Here is an 18,160-nt window from a genome sequence, read left to right on the forward strand (position 1 = left end):
TAATGGGGATCCTAGTAAACTAAACTAACAGCTAACGGGGATCCTAGTAAACTAAACTAGCATCGGCTAATGGGGATCCTAGTAAACTAAACTAGCATCAGCTAATGGGGATCCTAGTAAACTAAACTAGCATCAGCTAATGGGGATCCTAGTAAACTAAACTAGCATCAGCTAATGGGGATCCTAGTAAACTAAACTAGCATCAGCTAATGGGGTATTCTAGTGAACTAAACTAAGAAAAGCTGATGGGGGATCCAAGTGAGAGTTAAATTAGGTTGCTAGGTTAACGCACTGCAGCTAAACCAACTTGACATGTTGAGTCTGAAGGAGATTGACGTTTACTAAGTTTACATGTTGAGTCTCTGAAGGAAAAATGACTATAACAGTTAGTAAGCTAAGAGCTGTAACTTACTTGAAGACGTTGTAGAGGCTCATGGGAAGGGTCACAGTGAACGAACAACCTGGTGGTGACACCACGAACAACCAATCAGAACACAACATCAATTTACATAACATCAGAACCAATCACACTGCACGGTGCACGAAACTGTCCAATCCCAGCTCAGACAGCAGTAATCTAACCAACAGGAGCTCACCGAGGATCATGAAAGTGAAGAGGTCTCGGTAGTGGAAGTTCCACCAGATTGGTTCATACCACGTCTCCACGCCAACCATCGCTGTGAAGATGTACACTATAGAGATGGTCTGAGAGAGAGAGTCAGAGGGAGAGAGAAAGAGAGATGAGAGAACAGAGAAAGAAGTGCGAGAGAGGGAGATGAGCGTGAGAAAGAGAGATGAGAAAGAGAGAGAGAGACAGGGCGGAGAGAGAGAAACAGATGAGAGAGAGATGAGAGAGAGAGATGAGAGAGAGGTCATGATCAGATGATCTCCTGCATTTTTCAGCATGTTCTTAAAAAAAATAGATTAAGTTAGATAAACTTGGATTTTTTTGTCAGGAACATATACATGATACTACCCTCCACAACATAACCTTCACTATGTCACCAGGACATATTCAGGATTCTACCCTCCACAACACTATGTCACCAGGACATATTCAGGATTCTACCCTCCACAACACTATGTCACCAGGACATATTCAGGACTCTACCCTCCACAACACTATGTCACCAGGACATATACAGGATACTACCCTCCACAACACTATGTCACCAGGACATATTCAGGACTCTACCCTCCACAACACTATGTCACCAGGACATATTCAGGACTCTACCCTCCACAACACTATGTCACCAGGACATATACAGGATACTACCCTCCACAACACTATGTCACCAGGACATATTCAGGACTCTACCCTCCACAACACTATGTCACCAGGACATATTCAGGACTCTACCCTCTACAACATAACCTTCACTATGTCACCAGGACATATTCAGGATTCTACCCTCCACAACACTATGTCACCAGGACATATTCAGGACTCTACCCTCCACAACACTATGTCACCAGGACATATACAGGACACTACCCTCTACAACACTATGTCACCAGGACATATTCAGGACTCTACCCTCTACAACATAACCTTCACTATGTCACCAGGACATATACAGGATACTACCCTCCACAACACTATGTCACCAGGACATATTCAGGACTCTACCCTCCACAACACTATGTCACCAGGACATATACAGGATACTACCCTCCACAACACTATGTCACCAGGACATATTCAGGACTCTACCCTCCACAACACTATGTCACCAGGACATATACAGGACACTACCCTCTACAACATAACCTTCACTATGTCACCAGGACATATGTCACATGTCACCAGGACTCTACCCTCCACAACACTATGTCACCAGGACATATACAGGATACTACCCTCCACAACATAACCTTCACGATGTCACCAGGACATATACAGGATACTACCCTCTACAACACTATGTCACCAGGACATATACAGGATACTACCCTCTACAACACTATGTCACCAGGACATATACAGGATACTACCCTCTACAACACTATGTCACCAGGACATATACAGGATACTACCCTCTACAACACTATGTCACCAGGACATATACAGGATACTACCCTCTACAACACTATGTCACCAGGACATATACAGGATACTACCCTCTACAACACTATGTCACCAGGACATATTCAGGATACTACCCACCACAACACTATGTCACCAGGACATATACAGGATACTACCCACCACAACATAACCTTCACTCCATATCAAAACTCAAAACCCACAACCTGATTTTGGAGGGAATTACAGAATCACCTGGAAGGCTTACAGCTACCAAAGATACCAAGGAAACACTCTGGGAAACAATAGAAACCTGAAAACACCTGGAACCTGTTCAGAGGTAATTAAAATACAGTACCCTGCGTACGTAAAGAATGATAAGGCAAGAAAATATCATAAAATGAAGCTCCTTATGGAAAATCAAGAGACACTTTTTGCTGACTATTATAAAAATGGGAACATCAGCAACCTCATCTTCCACACAAACTATCCCCTGGCAGGGCACAGTGCTATATTAGCACACTACCCCATTGTTAAGAGCGGGGGGGTTAACTAGGGGTGGAAACTCAGGATACTAGACAACGAGGACTCTGTGTCAGCTAATATAAACCTCTATAAGTCTGGAACAGTAATGGTACAGGCCAACCCCAAACAGTTTCCGCTGGACTTTCACCTAATCAAAGAATTAGCTCAGCAGGAGAAGCTCACCCTGGAGATAGATACCCCCACCCCGAGTGGATCAGACGTCTTCATTAAATAACCCCACAAACGAGCAACTCCACGCGGAAAGTCAATCTCCCAGCACAGAGTACTACCCCCTCATTGAAATGAAGGATACATTCACCCAGCTGGAGGTAAGGCAGGTGGAGCTGGAACAGCAGGTGATTACACTCCAGTCAGCACAGACCCAGACAACAGTCCAGCACAACAACACCCCCTTAACTAGACCCGGAGAGCTGGAGGTGGAGAGAGACATGTCTGCACTCTGGACAGTGGTGAGACAACTTCAACAATATAAAATGCAAGAGCAGGAGAAGAACAGAGCACTAGAGGAGAGGATCAGGCTGCTGGAGGAGAGGTTGAGGGGGATGGAGGAGAGGATCAGGCTGCTGGAGGAGAGGTTGAGGGGGATGGAGGAGAGGATCAGACTGCTGGAGGAGAGGGTGAGGGGGATGGTGTGTGACAGAACAACCCACTAGAGAGGGGGCTCCCCCGCAGAGAAGCCAGCAGAACAGCCCACCTCAGACCCTGACCATAGCTTCGACATCGCAGAACAGACAAATGAAGAACCCCAAGCCCAGCGGCTCTCACCCCCTCTGAGCACCCCGTCAGCCACCCTGATAGCCCTCCTGACAACCCTTAACACCCATTGAGGACATACACAAGACACAGATTGTTCTCCTTACGGACTCAAATGGGAAATATATACAATCATTTCCCCCCCGCTGGGTGTCCGGACACTCTGGTGTCCAAACACCCAGCGCGCCCTAGACCTTCTGTCTGAGGACCAACTAGGGTCACCCAGCCACATAATAATACCGTCATTTCTGGACTATTAAAACCTCGGTGTTAGGGGGCAGTATTTTCATTTTTGGAGAAAAAAGAATTGTCCAGAAAATATGCTAGAATATGCATATAATTGACAGCTTTGGATAGAAAACACTAATGTTTCCAAAACTGTAAAGATATTGTCTGTGAGTATAACAGAACTGATGTTGCAGGCGAAAGCCTGAGAAAAATCCAACCCGGAAGTGCCCCAGGTTTTGAGAGCGCTGCGTTCCAATAACTCCCTATTCAGCTGTGAATGTACCATCAACGAGCTTACGCTTTCTACGTATTCCCCAAGGTATCTACAGCATTGTGACGTAGTTTTACGCATTTCTGTTGAAGAATAGCCGTAGGCGGCCACAAGTGGTCACATGGTGGCTCCGAGAGAGATTCTCGCGTAAAATACAGAGGTAGCCATTACTCCAATCGGTCCTAGTGAAAAACTAATTGTCCCGACGGATATATTATCGAATAGATATTAGAAAAACACCTTGAGGATGGATTGCCATATTTCTGTCGATATTATGGAGCTAATTTTGAATATTTTTCGGCGTTGTGGTGACCGCAATTTCCGGGCGATTTCTCAGCCAAACGTGAAGAACAGAGCTATTTCACCTACAAAAATAATATTTTGGGAAAAAATGAACTTTGGCTATCTAACTGGGAGTCTCATGAGTGAAAACATCCGAAGTTCATCAAAGGTAAACAATTTAATTTGATTGCTTTTCTGATTTCCGTGACAAGGTTGCCTGCTGCTAGCAAGGCATAATGCTATGCTAGGCTATGATAAACTTACAAATGCTTGTCTAGCGTTGGCTGTAAAGCATATTGAAAATGTGAGATGACAGGGTGATTAACAAAAGGCTGAGCTGGGTTCCAATATATTTCACTTGCGATTTTCATGAATAGGAATATTTATGTCCGTTGCGTTATGCTAATTAGTGTCAGATGATGACAACGGTCCCGTTCACGGGCTGGGGTGTCACTACAGGTTAAGCGCACCTGAATATAAGCCGCACCCACTGAATTATAAAAAAATATGTATTTTGTACATAAATAAGCCACACGTCTATAAGCCGCAGGTGACTACCGGTACATTGAAACAAATGAACTTTACACAGCTTTTAAACGAAACACGGCTTGTAACAAAAATAATTAGGCTTTAACGAAACACGGCTTGTAACAAAGATAGTGACCAATGACCAAGAAAGTCATTGGTCACTATCTTCCTCCTCCTGTGCACTGAAACCACTGAAGTCATCTCCTTCGGTGTCGGAGTTGAATAGCCTCAGAATTGCTTCATCCGATGTTGGATCGTTTTCATTGTTGCTCACGTCACTTTCATCCGGAGGCAAATTCCCCGCTGAGCTCATGCTGCCCTCTTCAACACGCAGCAATCCAGCCTTTCAAAACCCGTTGATTATAGTGGAGTTTTTGACAATGCTCCATATTGACCATAAGTTGCTCTTCGCATGCGGCCCGTTTTAGTGAAGGATTTCTCCCCACTTGTCATCCAAGCCTCCCACTGAACACGGAGCGCCACCTTGATGGGAAGTTTGAGCGCACTCGATTTACGTCACATTATGTGATGGTGCTCAGTTTATTGGCGGCAGGAATCTTGTGAAAGCAGGAAAAATCCATAAATTAGCCGCGTCATTGTATAAACCGCGAGGTTCAACGCGTGGGAAAAAAGTAGCGTCTTATAGTCCGGAAATGACGGTACACACAGGCACAAACCACCTGAGAGCACAGCAGGAAAGGGTGACCACAGCACTGACGGGAGTGATTGAAAAAGTTTCTTCTACTTTCCCCAATGCAGAAGTGGTTATCTCCACCCTGCTACCACGAAAAGACTTCCACCCTGCTACCATACATCGGGTAAACGCAAGTATTTCCCATGACTGTGCCTTAAAATCAAATGTTTTCCTGGCCCACCACTCCACCCTGGACCTGAACAGCCTCTATGACCAGGCCCACCACTCCACCCTGGCCCTGAACAGCCTCTATGACCAGGCCCACCACTCCACCCTGGACCTGAACAGCCTCTATGATCAGGTCCACCTCTACAAGGCAGCAGTGCCCACATTGGCCCGGACTCTAAAGGACATCGCTCTCAAACTCAGCCCCAACACTTTACACAGGAGCAACAGATCAATAGACACCCCACCCAGACCAGCGAGATACTCTCCCAGACTTGCGGGACCCCCCCCACTGGACCTACCCATAGAGGACCCACGCCTACATTCAGTCCACAGCACCACCAGCCACACACACACCCACCCCAACCAATCAACAGGCCCCCAAGTCAACCATGTCAACACACAATTTAGGCCCCCTCAGATTAGACATATGCCCCTTCTTCCCACCCCCGCAGGGAGGGCCTCAACATGAAAGTCACACATACGCCCAGGCCGTGAGCAGGCAAACAGACCCAACCCCCACTCTTACAATAGCCCAAGCCAATGGCATGTACCAGATGCTCAGCAGGCTCTGCTCACACTTACTGACCTGGGGCCAAACCACACAACCAACAACATTGGACACTTTATGGAACACAAAGCCTTCACGATCTCATCCTGGGGTATCCAAGGCCTGAGGTCATCTGCCTTTGGCCTAAAGAGCAGGAACCTGGACTTCAAAGAAATCCGAAATACAGACATTGTCATCCTACAAGAAACCTGGTATAGAGGAGACGAACCCACTGGTTGCCCTCTAGGTTACAGAGAGCTGGTAGTCCCATCCACCAAACTACCAGGTGTGAAACAGGGTATAAAGGAGATGGACCCACTGGTTACCCTCTAGGTTACAGAGAGCTGGTAGTCTAATCCACCAAACTACCAGGTGTGAAACAGGGAAGGGACTCAGGGGGTATGCTAATTTGGTATAGAGCAGGCCTAACCCACTCCATTAAATTAATCAAACAGGAACGTTTGACTAGAAATTCAAAAGGAAATCATTTTAACAGAGAAAAAAAATATTATTCTGTGTGCTACCTATATCCCCCCCATACTTTAATGAAGCCAGCTTCTCCATCCTGGAGGGGGAAATCAATCATTTCCAAGCCCAGGGACATGTACTAGTCTATGGTGACCTTACATGCCAGAACCGGACAAGAACCTGACACCCTCAGCACACAGGGGGACAAACACCTACCTGGAGGAAACACCATTCCCTCCCCCATATGCCCCCCTAGACACAACTACAACACAACCAACAAAAACAGGTCACAACTCCAGCAGCTCTGTCGCACGCTGGGTATGAACATAGTCAATGGTAGGCTGAGGGGACTCCTACGGTAGGTACAGCTATAGCTCATTTCTTGGCAGTAGTACTGTAGACTACTTTATCACTGACCTCAACCCAGAGTCTCTCGAGCGTTCTGTCACCCTACTGACACCCCTATCAGATCACAGCAAAATCTCTACCTGAAAAGAGCAATACTCAATCATGAGGCATCAAAGCCAAAGGAACTGAGTAACATTAAGAAATGCTATAGATGGAAGGAATGCAGTTTGGAAACCTACCAAAAAACTATTAGGCAACAACAAATTCTATCCCTTTAGACAATTTCCTGGGTAAAACGTTCCACTGTAATAGTGAAGGTGTAAACAGTATATTTGACCTCTCAGCTTCCCTCCATCAAATCTAAAAATCTCAAATAGAAAACCGAAGAAAATGAACAACAAATGGTTTGATGAAGAATGAAAAAACCTAAGAAAGATATCGAGAAACCTATCCAACCAAAAACATAGAGACCCAGAAAACCTGAGACTATGCCTTCATTATGGTGAATCACTAAAACAATACAGAAATACACTACGGAAAAAGAAGGAACAGCACGTCAGAAATCAGCTCAATGTAATTGAAGAATCGTTAGACTAACCTCTTCAGGGAAAATTGGAAAACACTAAAACAACACAAAGAATTATCTATCCAAAATCGAGATGTGTGGATAAACCACTTCCCCAATCTTTTTGGCTCTATAACAAAGAACAAACAGCAAAAACATATACATGATCAAATAATCTTAGAATCAACTATTAAAGACTACCAGAACCCACTGGATTCTCCAATAACATTGAATGAACTACAAGACAAAATACAAACCCTCCAACCCAAAAAGGCCTGAGGTGTTGATGGCATCCTCAATGAAATGATCAAATATACAGACCACAAATTCCAACTGGCTAAAACTCTTTAACATCATCCTTAGCTCTGGCATTTTCCCCAATATTTGGAACCAAGGACTGATCACCCCAATCCACAAAAGTGGAGACAAACTTGACCATAATAACTTCCGTGGGATATGCGTCAACAGCAACCTTGGGAAAATCCTCTGCATTATCATTAACAGCAGACTTCATTTCCTCAATGAAAAACAATGTTCTGAGCAAATGTCAAATTGGCTTTTTACCAAATTAACATACAACATCCCACTTGTTCACTCTGCACATCCTACTTGACAACCAAACAAACCAAAACAAAAGGCAAAGTCTTCTCATGCTTTGACTCAATCTGGCATGAGGGTCTGCTATACAAACTGATGGAAAGTGTTGTTGGGGGAAAAACATACAACATTATAAAATCCATGTCCACAAACAACAAGTGTGCGGTTAAAATAGGCAAAAAACGCACACAATTCTTCCCACAGGGTCGTGGGGTGAGACAGGGATGCAGCTTGAGCTTCACCCTCTTCAACATATATATAAACAAATTGGAGAGGACACTAGAACAGTCTGCAGCACCCGGCCTCCCCCTGCTAGAATCTAAAGTCAAATGTCTACTGATGATCTGGTGCTTCTGTCACCAACCAAGGAGGGCCTACAGCAGCACCTAGATCTGTCCCCAACCAAGGAGGGCCTACAGCAGCACCTAGATCTGTCCCCAACCAAGGAGGGCCTACAGCAGCACCTAGATCTGTCCCCAACCAAGGAGGGTCTACAGCAGCACCTAGATCTGTCACCAAACAAGGAGGGCCTACAGCAGCACCTAGATCTGTCCCCATCCAAGGAGGGCCTACAGCAGCACCTAGATCTGTCCCCATCCAAGGAGGGCCTACAGCAGCACCTAGATCTGTCCCCATCCAAGGAGGGCCTACAGCAGCACCTAGATCTTCTGCACAGATTCTGTCACACCTGGGCCCTGACAGTAAATCTCACTAAGACAAAAATAATGGTCTTCCAAAAAAGGTCCCATTGCCAGGACAACAAACACACATTCCATCTGGACACCGTTACCCTAGAGCACACAGAAAACTATACATACCTCGGCCTAAACATCAGCGCCACAGGTAACTTACACAAATCTGTGAACGATAGAAGGGCCTTCTATGCCATCGAAAGGAACGTAAAATTCAACATACCAATTAGGATCTGGCTAAAAAATACTTGAATCAGTTAAACAACCCATTGTCCTTTATGGTTGTGAGGTCTGGGGTCCGCTCACCAACCAAGAATTCTCAAAACGGGACAAACACCAAATTGAGACTCTGCATGCAGAATTCTGCAAAAATATCCTCAGTGTACAACGTAGAACACCAAATACTGCATGCAGAGCAGAATTAGGCCGATACCCACTAATGATCAAAATCCAGAAAAGAGCCGTTCACTTCTACAACCACCTAGAAGGAAGCGATTCCCAAACCTTCCATAACAAAGCCATCACCTACAGAGAGATGAACCTGGAGAAGAGTCCCTTAAGCAAGCTGGTCCTGGGGCTCTGTTCACAAACAAAAACATACCCCACAGACCCCCAGGAGACCAACACAATTAGACCCAACCAAATCGATGAGGTGAGAAAACAAAAAGATAATTACTTGACGCATTGGAAAGAATTAACAAAATAACAGAGCAAACTAGAATGCTATTTGGCCCTAAACAGAGAGTACACAGTGGCAGAATACCTACAAAATGAGGTGGAAACTGAGCTGCACTTCCTAACCTCCTGCCAAATGTATGACCAATGTTGATAAACTCCCATATCTACTAGGTGAAATACCACAGGGTGCCATCACGGCAGCAAGATTTGTGACCTATTGCCACAAGAAAAGGTCAACCAGTGAAGAACAAACACCATTGTAAACACAACTCATATTTATGTTTATTTATTTTCCCTTTTGAACTTTAAATATTTGCACACCGTTATAACACTGTGTATAGACATAATATGACATTTGTAATGTCTTTATTCTTTTGGAACTTCTGTGAGTGTAATGTTTCCTGATCATTTGTATTGTTTATTTAACTTTTGTTCATTATCTGCCTCACTTGCTTTGGTAATGTTAACATATGTTTCCCATGCCAATAAAGCCCCTTGAATTGAATTGACAGAGAGCCAGAGCGATGAGGTGAATGTGTAGTGTCTCCTACTCACCACTTGGCTGATGTCATATCCCCAGGGCAGGAATAGGATTCCTGTGTTGTATTTCTCCCAGTGAGACAGGATGAATGAGAAAAGGACCACCCACAGGATGTAGTACAACGTGGCCACGCCCACACCGCTCGGGCCACGCCCAAATATGGAGTAGACGGTGGCCACGAAGAACACACAGGCCCAGCTGTCCAGGCCATGGTCAAACAGCTCCCCCAGTGGTGTGGAGGAGTTAGTACGCCTCGCCTGCTTACCATCCACACCGTCTATCAGAGACACACAGAGAGAGAGAAAGAGAGAGAGAGAGAGACAGAGACACAGAGAGAGAGAGAGAGAGAGAGAGAGAGAGAGAGAGACAGACATACAGAGAGAGAGAGACAGAGAGAGTTTGGACAATAAATGGACACTGCAGTAGGGCTGTCAGCAGTAGGGCTGACATAAATCTTGGTCAACCGAGAGTCATCAGTATTGGTAGAAATTTTAAAAAAAGGTGTATTTTTCCATATATAGACATCCTATGTGTTTTAATTAAATCAACTATATTCACTGAGCTGGTCTGATGCTTTAAGCACTATTTGATTAAATAAATAAAAAAGACAAATGACTAGAGGGAGTGCGACCTGATTTCATTGTGCCGGGATCAGATTTGCTGCGCTATGTTAAAAAAAATGACAGCGACTGACTGACTATCGCTGTCTCTCTCTCTCTCCTCCCTGCTACAGCCACCACCACAGAACATCAGTGTGTATAGTGCTGTCTCTCTCTCCTCCTTGCTACAGCCACCACCACAGAACATCAGTGTGTATAGTGCTGTCTCTCTCCTCCCTGCTACAGCCACCACCACAGAACATCAGTGTGTATAATGCTGTCTCTCTCTCTCTCCTCCCTGCTACAGCGACCACCACAGAACATCAGTGTGTATAGTGCTGTCTCTCTCTCCTCCCTGCTACAGCCACCACCACAGAACATCAGTGTGTATAGTGCTGTCTCTCTCTCTCTCCTCCTTGCTACAGCCACCACCACAGAACATCAGTGTGTATAATGCTGTCTCTCTCTCTCTCCTCCCTGCTACAGCGACCACCACAGAACATCAGTGTGTATAGTGCTGTCTCTCTCTCCTCCCTGCTACAGCGTCCACCACAGAACATCAGTGTGTATAGTGCTGTCTCTCTCTCCTTCCTGCTAAAGCGACCACCACAGAACATCAGTGTGTATAATGCTGTCTCTCCTCCCTGCTACAGCGACCACCACAGAACATCAGTGTGTATAGTGCTGTCTCTCTCTCCTCCCTGCTACAGCGACCACCACAGAACATCAGTGTGTATAGTGCTGTCTCTCTCTCCTCCCTGCTACAGCGACCACCACAGAACATCAGTGTGTATAGTGCTGTCTCTCTCTCCTTCCTGCTAAAGCGACCACCACAGAACATCAGTGTGTATAATGCTGTCTCTCCTCCCTGCTACAGCGACCACCACAGAACATCAGTGTGTATAGCGCTGTCTCTCTCTCCTCCCTGCTACAGTGACCACCACAGAACATCAGTGTGTATAGTGCTGTCTCTCTCTCCTCCCTGCTACAGACGACCACCACAGAACATCGGTGTGTATAATGTTGTCTCTCTCTCCTCCCTGCTACAGACGACCACCACAGAACATCAGGGTATAGTGCTGTCTCTCTCTCTCTCCTCCCTGCTACAGCCACCACCACAGAACATCAGTGTGTATAGTGCTGTCTCTCTCTCTCTCCTCCCTGCTACAGCGACCACCACAGAACATCAGTGTGTATAGTGCTCTCTCTCTCTCCTCCCTGCTACAGCGACCACCACAGAACATCAGTGTGTATAGTGCTGTCTCTCTCTCCTCCCTGCTACAGCGACCACCACAGAACATCAGTGTGTATAGTGCTGTCTCTCTCTCTCTCCTCCCTGCTACAGCGACCACCACAGAACATCAGTGTGTATAGTGCTGTCTCTCTCTCCTCCCTGCTACAGCGACCACCACAGAACATCAGTGTGTATAATGCTGTCTCTCTCTCCTCCCTGCTACAGCGACCACCACAGAACATCAGTGTGTATAGTGCTGTCTCTCTCTCCTCCCTGCTACAGCCACCACCACAGAACATCAGTGTGTATAGTGCTGTCTCTCTCTCCTCCCTGCTACAGCGACCACCACAGAACATCAGTGTGTATAGTGCTGTCTCTCTCTCCTCCCTGCTACAGCGACCACCACAGAACATCAGTGTGTATAGTGCTCTCTCTCTCCTCCCTGCTACAGACGACCACCACAGAACATCAGTGTGTATAGTGCTGTCTCTCTCTCCTCCCTGCTACAGACGACCACCACAGAACATCAGTGTGTATAGTGCCGTCTCTCTCTCCTCCCTGCTACAGACGACCACCACAGAACATCAGTGTGTATAGTGCTGTCTCTCTCTCCTCCCTGCTACAGCGACCACCACAGAACATCAGTGTGTATAATGCTGTCTCTCCTCCCTGCTACAGCGACCACCACAGAACATCAGTGTGTATAGTGCTGTCTCTCTCTCCTCCCTGCTACAGCCACCACCACAGAACATCAGTGTGTATAGTGCTGTCTCTCTCTCCTCCCTGCTACAGCGACAACCACAGAACATCAGTGTGTATAGTGCTGTCTCTCTGACTGATTGATACAGTTGCCTATATAGGTATTGAAAAATAGGCCTCAGTAAGTTACGGTATTAAAACTAAACAGTTCTAAGGTATACAGCTACACTGTGGTTCTACAAGGCTGCTATACTAATGATAATGACATGGTGGTTCTACAAGGCTGCTATACTAATGATAATGACATGGTGGTTCTACAAGGCTGCTATACTAATGATAATGACATGGTGGTTCTACAAGGCTGCTATACTAATGATAATGACATGGTGGTTCTACAAGGCTGCTATACTAATGATAATGACATGGTGGTTCTACAAGGCTGCTATACTAATGATAATGACATGGTGGTTCTACAAGGCTGCTATACTAATGATAATGACATGGTGGTTCTACAAGGCTGCTATACTAATGATAATGACATGGTGGTTCTACAAGGCTGCTATACTAATGATAATGACATGGTGGTTCTACAAGGCTGCTATACTAATGATAATGACATGGTGGTTCTACAAGGCTGCTATACTAATGATAATGACATGGTGGTTCTATACTACTAATGATAATGACATGGTGGTTCTATACTAAGTCTACTAATGATAATGACATGGTGGTTATATACTAAGTCTACTAATGATAATGTCATGGTGGTTATATACTAAGTCTACTAATGATAATGACATGGTGGTTCTATACTACTAATGATAATGACATGGTGGTTCTATACTAAGTCTACTAATGATAATGACATGGTGGTTCTATACTAAGTCTACTAATGATAATGACATGGTGGTTCTATACTAAGTCTACTAATGATAATGACATGGTGGTTCTATACTAAGTCTACTAATGATAATGACATGGTGGTTCTACAAGGCTGCTATACTAATGATAATGACATGGTGGTTCTACAAGGCTGCTATACTAATGATAATGACATGGTGGTTCTATACTAAGTCTACTAATGATAATGACATGGTGGTTCTACAAGGCTGCTATACTAATGATAATGACATGGTGGTTCTACAAGGCTGCTATACAAATGATAATGACATGGTGGTTCTACAAGGCTGCTATACTAATGATAATGACATGGTGGTTCTACAAGGCTGCTATACAAATGATAATGACATGGTGGTTCTACAAGGTTGCTATACTAATGATAATGACATGGTGGTTCTACAAGGCTGCTATACTAATGATAATGACATGGTGGTTCTACAAGGCTGCTATACTAATGATAATGACATGGTGGTTCTACAAGGCTGCTATACTAATGATAATGACATGGTGGTTCTACAAGGCTGCTATACTAATGATAATGACATGGTGGTTCTACAAGGCTGCTATACTAATGATAATGACATGGTGGTTCTACAAGGTTGCTATACTAATGATAATGACATGGTGGTTCTACAAGGCTGCTATACTAATGATAATGACATGGTGGTTCTACAAGGCTGCTATACTAATGATAACGACATGGTGGTTCTATACTAAGTCTACTAATGATAACGACATGGTGGTTCTATACTAAGTCTACTAATGATAATGACATGGTGGTTCTATACTAAGTCTACTAATGATAATGACATGGTGGTTCTATACTACTAATGATACTGACATGGTGGTTCTATACTAAGTCTACTAATGATAATGTCATGGTGGTTATATACTAAGTCTACTAATGATAATGACATGGTGGTTCTATACTACTAATGATAATGTCATGGTGGTTCTATACTACTAATGATAATGACATGGTGGTTCTAAGTCTACTAATGATATTGACATGGTGGTTCTATACTAAGTCTACTAATGATAATGACATGGTGGTTCTATACTAAGTCTACTAATGATAATGACATGGTGGTTCTATACTAAGTCTACTAATGATAATGCTATTACTAATTACTATAATGATGACCACAATAATATTGGTAATAATGAAGGAGATGAATAAAAAGGAGGGTTCTTATTACTAGAAATGTGATTTGTTTGACTACTTGGAACAGCGTAAACACTAATTAAATGATACCAGAGGCTAAAGAAACAACGTGTAAAGACATTATGACAGCACAGCAAAGAGTAAAAGCAGACGAATTTGTGAAATTGTTTATCTGAAATGTTGTGGTTACATGAGGCTTAGTGTTCACAGAATCAGTAGGATATTAACCAAACAGTCAAACAGGCAACAGAAGACATATTTGTCTTCTGTTGATAGATGTGCAACATGCAACAAGTTCAAAGAATATAATCTATGGATTTCACATGACTGAGCAGGGGTGCAGCCACTTGGTAGCCAGGCCAAGTCAATCAGAATGAGTTTTACCCCACAAACGGGCTTTAATACAGACAGAAGTGCTCCTCAGTACCACCACCACCCTCAGCATCTGATCCAGCAGGGGAAGAAACCGGATGCTGAGGTCCATGACTGGGATGGTAACAACGGAGGTTGTGAGAAATCCCGCTATGCCCTCCAATGAACCAATAAACAGGCAAAGCGTCAATACAGGACTAAGATTGAATCATACTACACCGGCTCTGACGCTCGTCAGATGTGGAAGGGCTTGCAAACTAAGAACCATGTGAGTAAGACTTTTAAACAGGTCAACATCCACAAGGACGCTGAGTCGCAGGATGTGTACTCCGAGCAATCACTGACCAACTGGCAAGTGTCTTCACTGACATTTTCAACCTCTCCCTGACTGAGTCTGTAATACCGGCATGTTTCAAGCAGAACACCACAGTCCCTCTGGATAGTACGTCTGGATGCTGGACCTCCTGACGGGCCGTTCCCAGGTGGTAAGGGTAGGTAAAAACACATCTGCCATGCTTATTCTCAACACGGGGACCCCTCAGGGGTGCGTGCTCAGTCCCCTCCTATACTCCCTGTTCACTCATGACTGCACGGCCAGGCACAACTCCAACACCATCATCAAGTTTGCCGACGACAACAGTGGTAGGCCCAATCACCGACAACGAGACAGCCTATAGGGAGGAGGTCAGAGACCATGTGGTGCCAGGACAACAACCTCTCCCTCAACGTGATCAAGACAAAGGAGATTATTGTGGACTACAGGAAATGAGAACCGAGAACGCCCCCATTCTCACCGACGGGGCTGTGCGGCCCCCCAAAGAAATGCCACCCCACACCATGACTGACCCACCGCCAAACCGGTCATGCTGGAGGATGTTGCAGGCAGCAGAACGTTCTCCACGGCGTCTCCAGACTCTGTCACGTCTGTCACATGTGCTCAGTGTGAACCTGCTTTCATCTGTGAAGAGCACAGGGCGCCAGTGGCAAATTTGCCAATCTTGGTGTTCTCTGGCAAATGCCAAACGTCCTGCATGGTATTGGGCTGTAAGCACAGCCCCCACCTGTGGACGTCGGGCCCTCATACCACCCTCATGGAGTCTGTTTCTGACCGTTTGAGCAGACACATGCACATTTGTGGCCTGCTGGAGGTCATTTTGCAGGGCTCTGGCAGTGCTCCTCCTGCTCCTCCTTGCACAAAGGCGGAGGTAGCGGTCCTGCTGCTGGGTTGTTGCCCTCCTACGGCCTCCTCCACGTCTCCTGATGTACTGGCCTGTCTCCTGGTAGCGCCTCCATGCTCTGGACACTACGCTGACAGACACAGCAAACCTTCTTGCCACATCTCGCATTGATGTTCCATCCTGGATGAGCTGCACTACCTGAGCCACTTGTGTGGGTTGTAGACTCCGTCTCATGCTACCACTAGAGTGAAAGCACCGCCAGCATTCAAAAGTGACCAAAACATCAGCCAGGAAGCATAGGAACTGAGAAGTGGTCTGTTGTCACCACCTACAGAACCACTCCTTTATTGGGGGTGTTTTGCTAATTGCCTATAATTTCCACCTGTTGTCTATTCCATTTGCACAACAGCATGTGAAATTATTTTATATATTTTATTTTCCAAAAACTCAACTGCAAAACACTCTCCTGGAACCCGCCTCACCAATTTAAAAATATATATATATATTATTTACCTCAAATCTGAAATCTACAATAGAAGCTAGCCTGAAGCTAACCAGAAGCTATCCAGTTTACTGGCTAACGTTAGTATACAGCTAACCACGGTTTGTGGTCATCAGCTATCCTTTAGCTCGAAAATCTATCGCCAGTTTTGTACAACGTGACTCAGACCAGAACATAAACAATAGTATTTTTATTAGTGTTGCACCATTGTTCTTATGTATTATAACTACTGAACAATTTTAGTAGCACATGTCTTAGACTGATGGACAAAGCCATCCCTACGGCTTCTACAGTGGATCAGTCCACTCAGACAGGTGTCTTGTACACCATGAAAAAAACTATTTTTTGCTGCTGCTTGACAAAGACATTTCGGTCGACCAACAGCCTATCGATCGACTAATCTAATGGGGTCAGCCCTACACGGCAGTAAATAAAACCTAATAAATACATCTGTCTTGTCCAGGACCGGAGTCTAAACAGAACGCTGCGCCAATCAGAGCTACAGTAGACAATTACCACACAGGCCTGCCATCATTCACTTTGAACTGGACTGTGTGTTTACAGGCAGCATCAACAGCGTGACTTTAAATCAAATGTTAGGCGATTTGGCCTTGTTCGCAGTCGGCGTTCCAATTCATCCCAAAAGGTGTTCAATGGGGTTGAGGTCAGGGTTCTGTCGAGGCCAGTCAAGTTTCACAGCAATCTCGACAAACCAGTTCCGTATGGACCTTCCTTTGTGCACGGAAGCATTGTCATACTGAAACAGGAAATGGAGTTTCCCAAACTGTTGCCACAAAGAATAATCAAGAATGTCACCGTAGTGTTAAGATTTCCCGTCACTGGAACAAAGAGGCCAGAACCATGAAAAACAGCCACAGACCATTATACCTCCTCCACCAAACTTTACAGTTGGCACTATGCATTGGGGCCTGCAGCGTTCTCCTGGCATCCTCCAAACCTAGATTTGTCCGCCAGACTGCCATATGGTGAAGCGTGATTCTTCCCTCCAGAGAACATGTTTCCATTTCTCCAGAGTCCAATAGAGAAGAGATTTACACCACTCCAGCCGACGCTTGGCATTATCAATGAAATGTATTTATAAAGCCCTTTTTACATCAGCCGATGTCACAAAGTGCTGTACAGAAACCCAGCCTAAAACCCCAAACAGCAAGCAATGCAGGTGTAGAAGCACAGTGGCGAGGAAAAACTCCCTAGAAAGGACAGAACCTAGGAAGAAACCTAGAGGAACCAGGTTATGAGGGGTGGCCAGTCCTCTTCTGGCTGTACCGGGTGGAGATTATAACAGTACGTGGCCAAGATGTTCAAACATTCATAGATGACCAGCAGGGTCAAATAATAATAATCACAGTGGTTGTAGAGGGTGCAACAGGTCAGCACCTCAGGAGTAAATGTCAGTTGGCTTTTCATAGCCGATCATTCAGAGTTAGTGACAGCAGGTGCGGTAGAGAGAGAGTCCAAAACAGCAGGTCAGGGACAAGGTAGCATGTCCAGTGAACAGGTCAGAGTTCCATATCCAGAACAGTTGAAACTTGCACAGCAGAACGGCCATGTGGAC

General features: G+C 45.1%; 1 protein-coding gene across 2 annotated transcripts in view; it reads right to left on the reverse strand.

Annotated features, from left to right (window-relative positions):
* selenoi (selenoprotein I) overlaps positions 1-18,160 on the reverse strand; it is a 45,317-nt gene that overhangs the window by 6,065 nt on the left and 21,092 nt on the right. For both annotated transcript variants that reach the window (XR_005052757.1, XM_036984538.1), the window contains exons 5-7: positions 9,950-10,212; positions 597-705; positions 413-461 (exon numbers count right to left, since the gene is read on the reverse strand). Coding sequence is in view for 1 of the 2 variants with exons in the window: in XM_036984538.1 (XP_036840433.1) it covers positions 413-461; positions 597-705; positions 9,950-10,212 (421 nt within the window). In the remaining variant the exon portion in view is untranslated. The remainder of the gene's footprint in view (positions 1-412; positions 462-596; positions 706-9,949; positions 10,213-18,160) is intronic.

The sequence above is a fragment of the Oncorhynchus mykiss genome, chromosome 8 (assembly GCF_013265735.2).
Source record: "Oncorhynchus mykiss isolate Arlee chromosome 8, USDA_OmykA_1.1, whole genome shotgun sequence".
In the NCBI taxonomy this organism is placed as follows: Eukaryota; Metazoa; Chordata; class Actinopteri; order Salmoniformes; family Salmonidae; genus Oncorhynchus; species Oncorhynchus mykiss.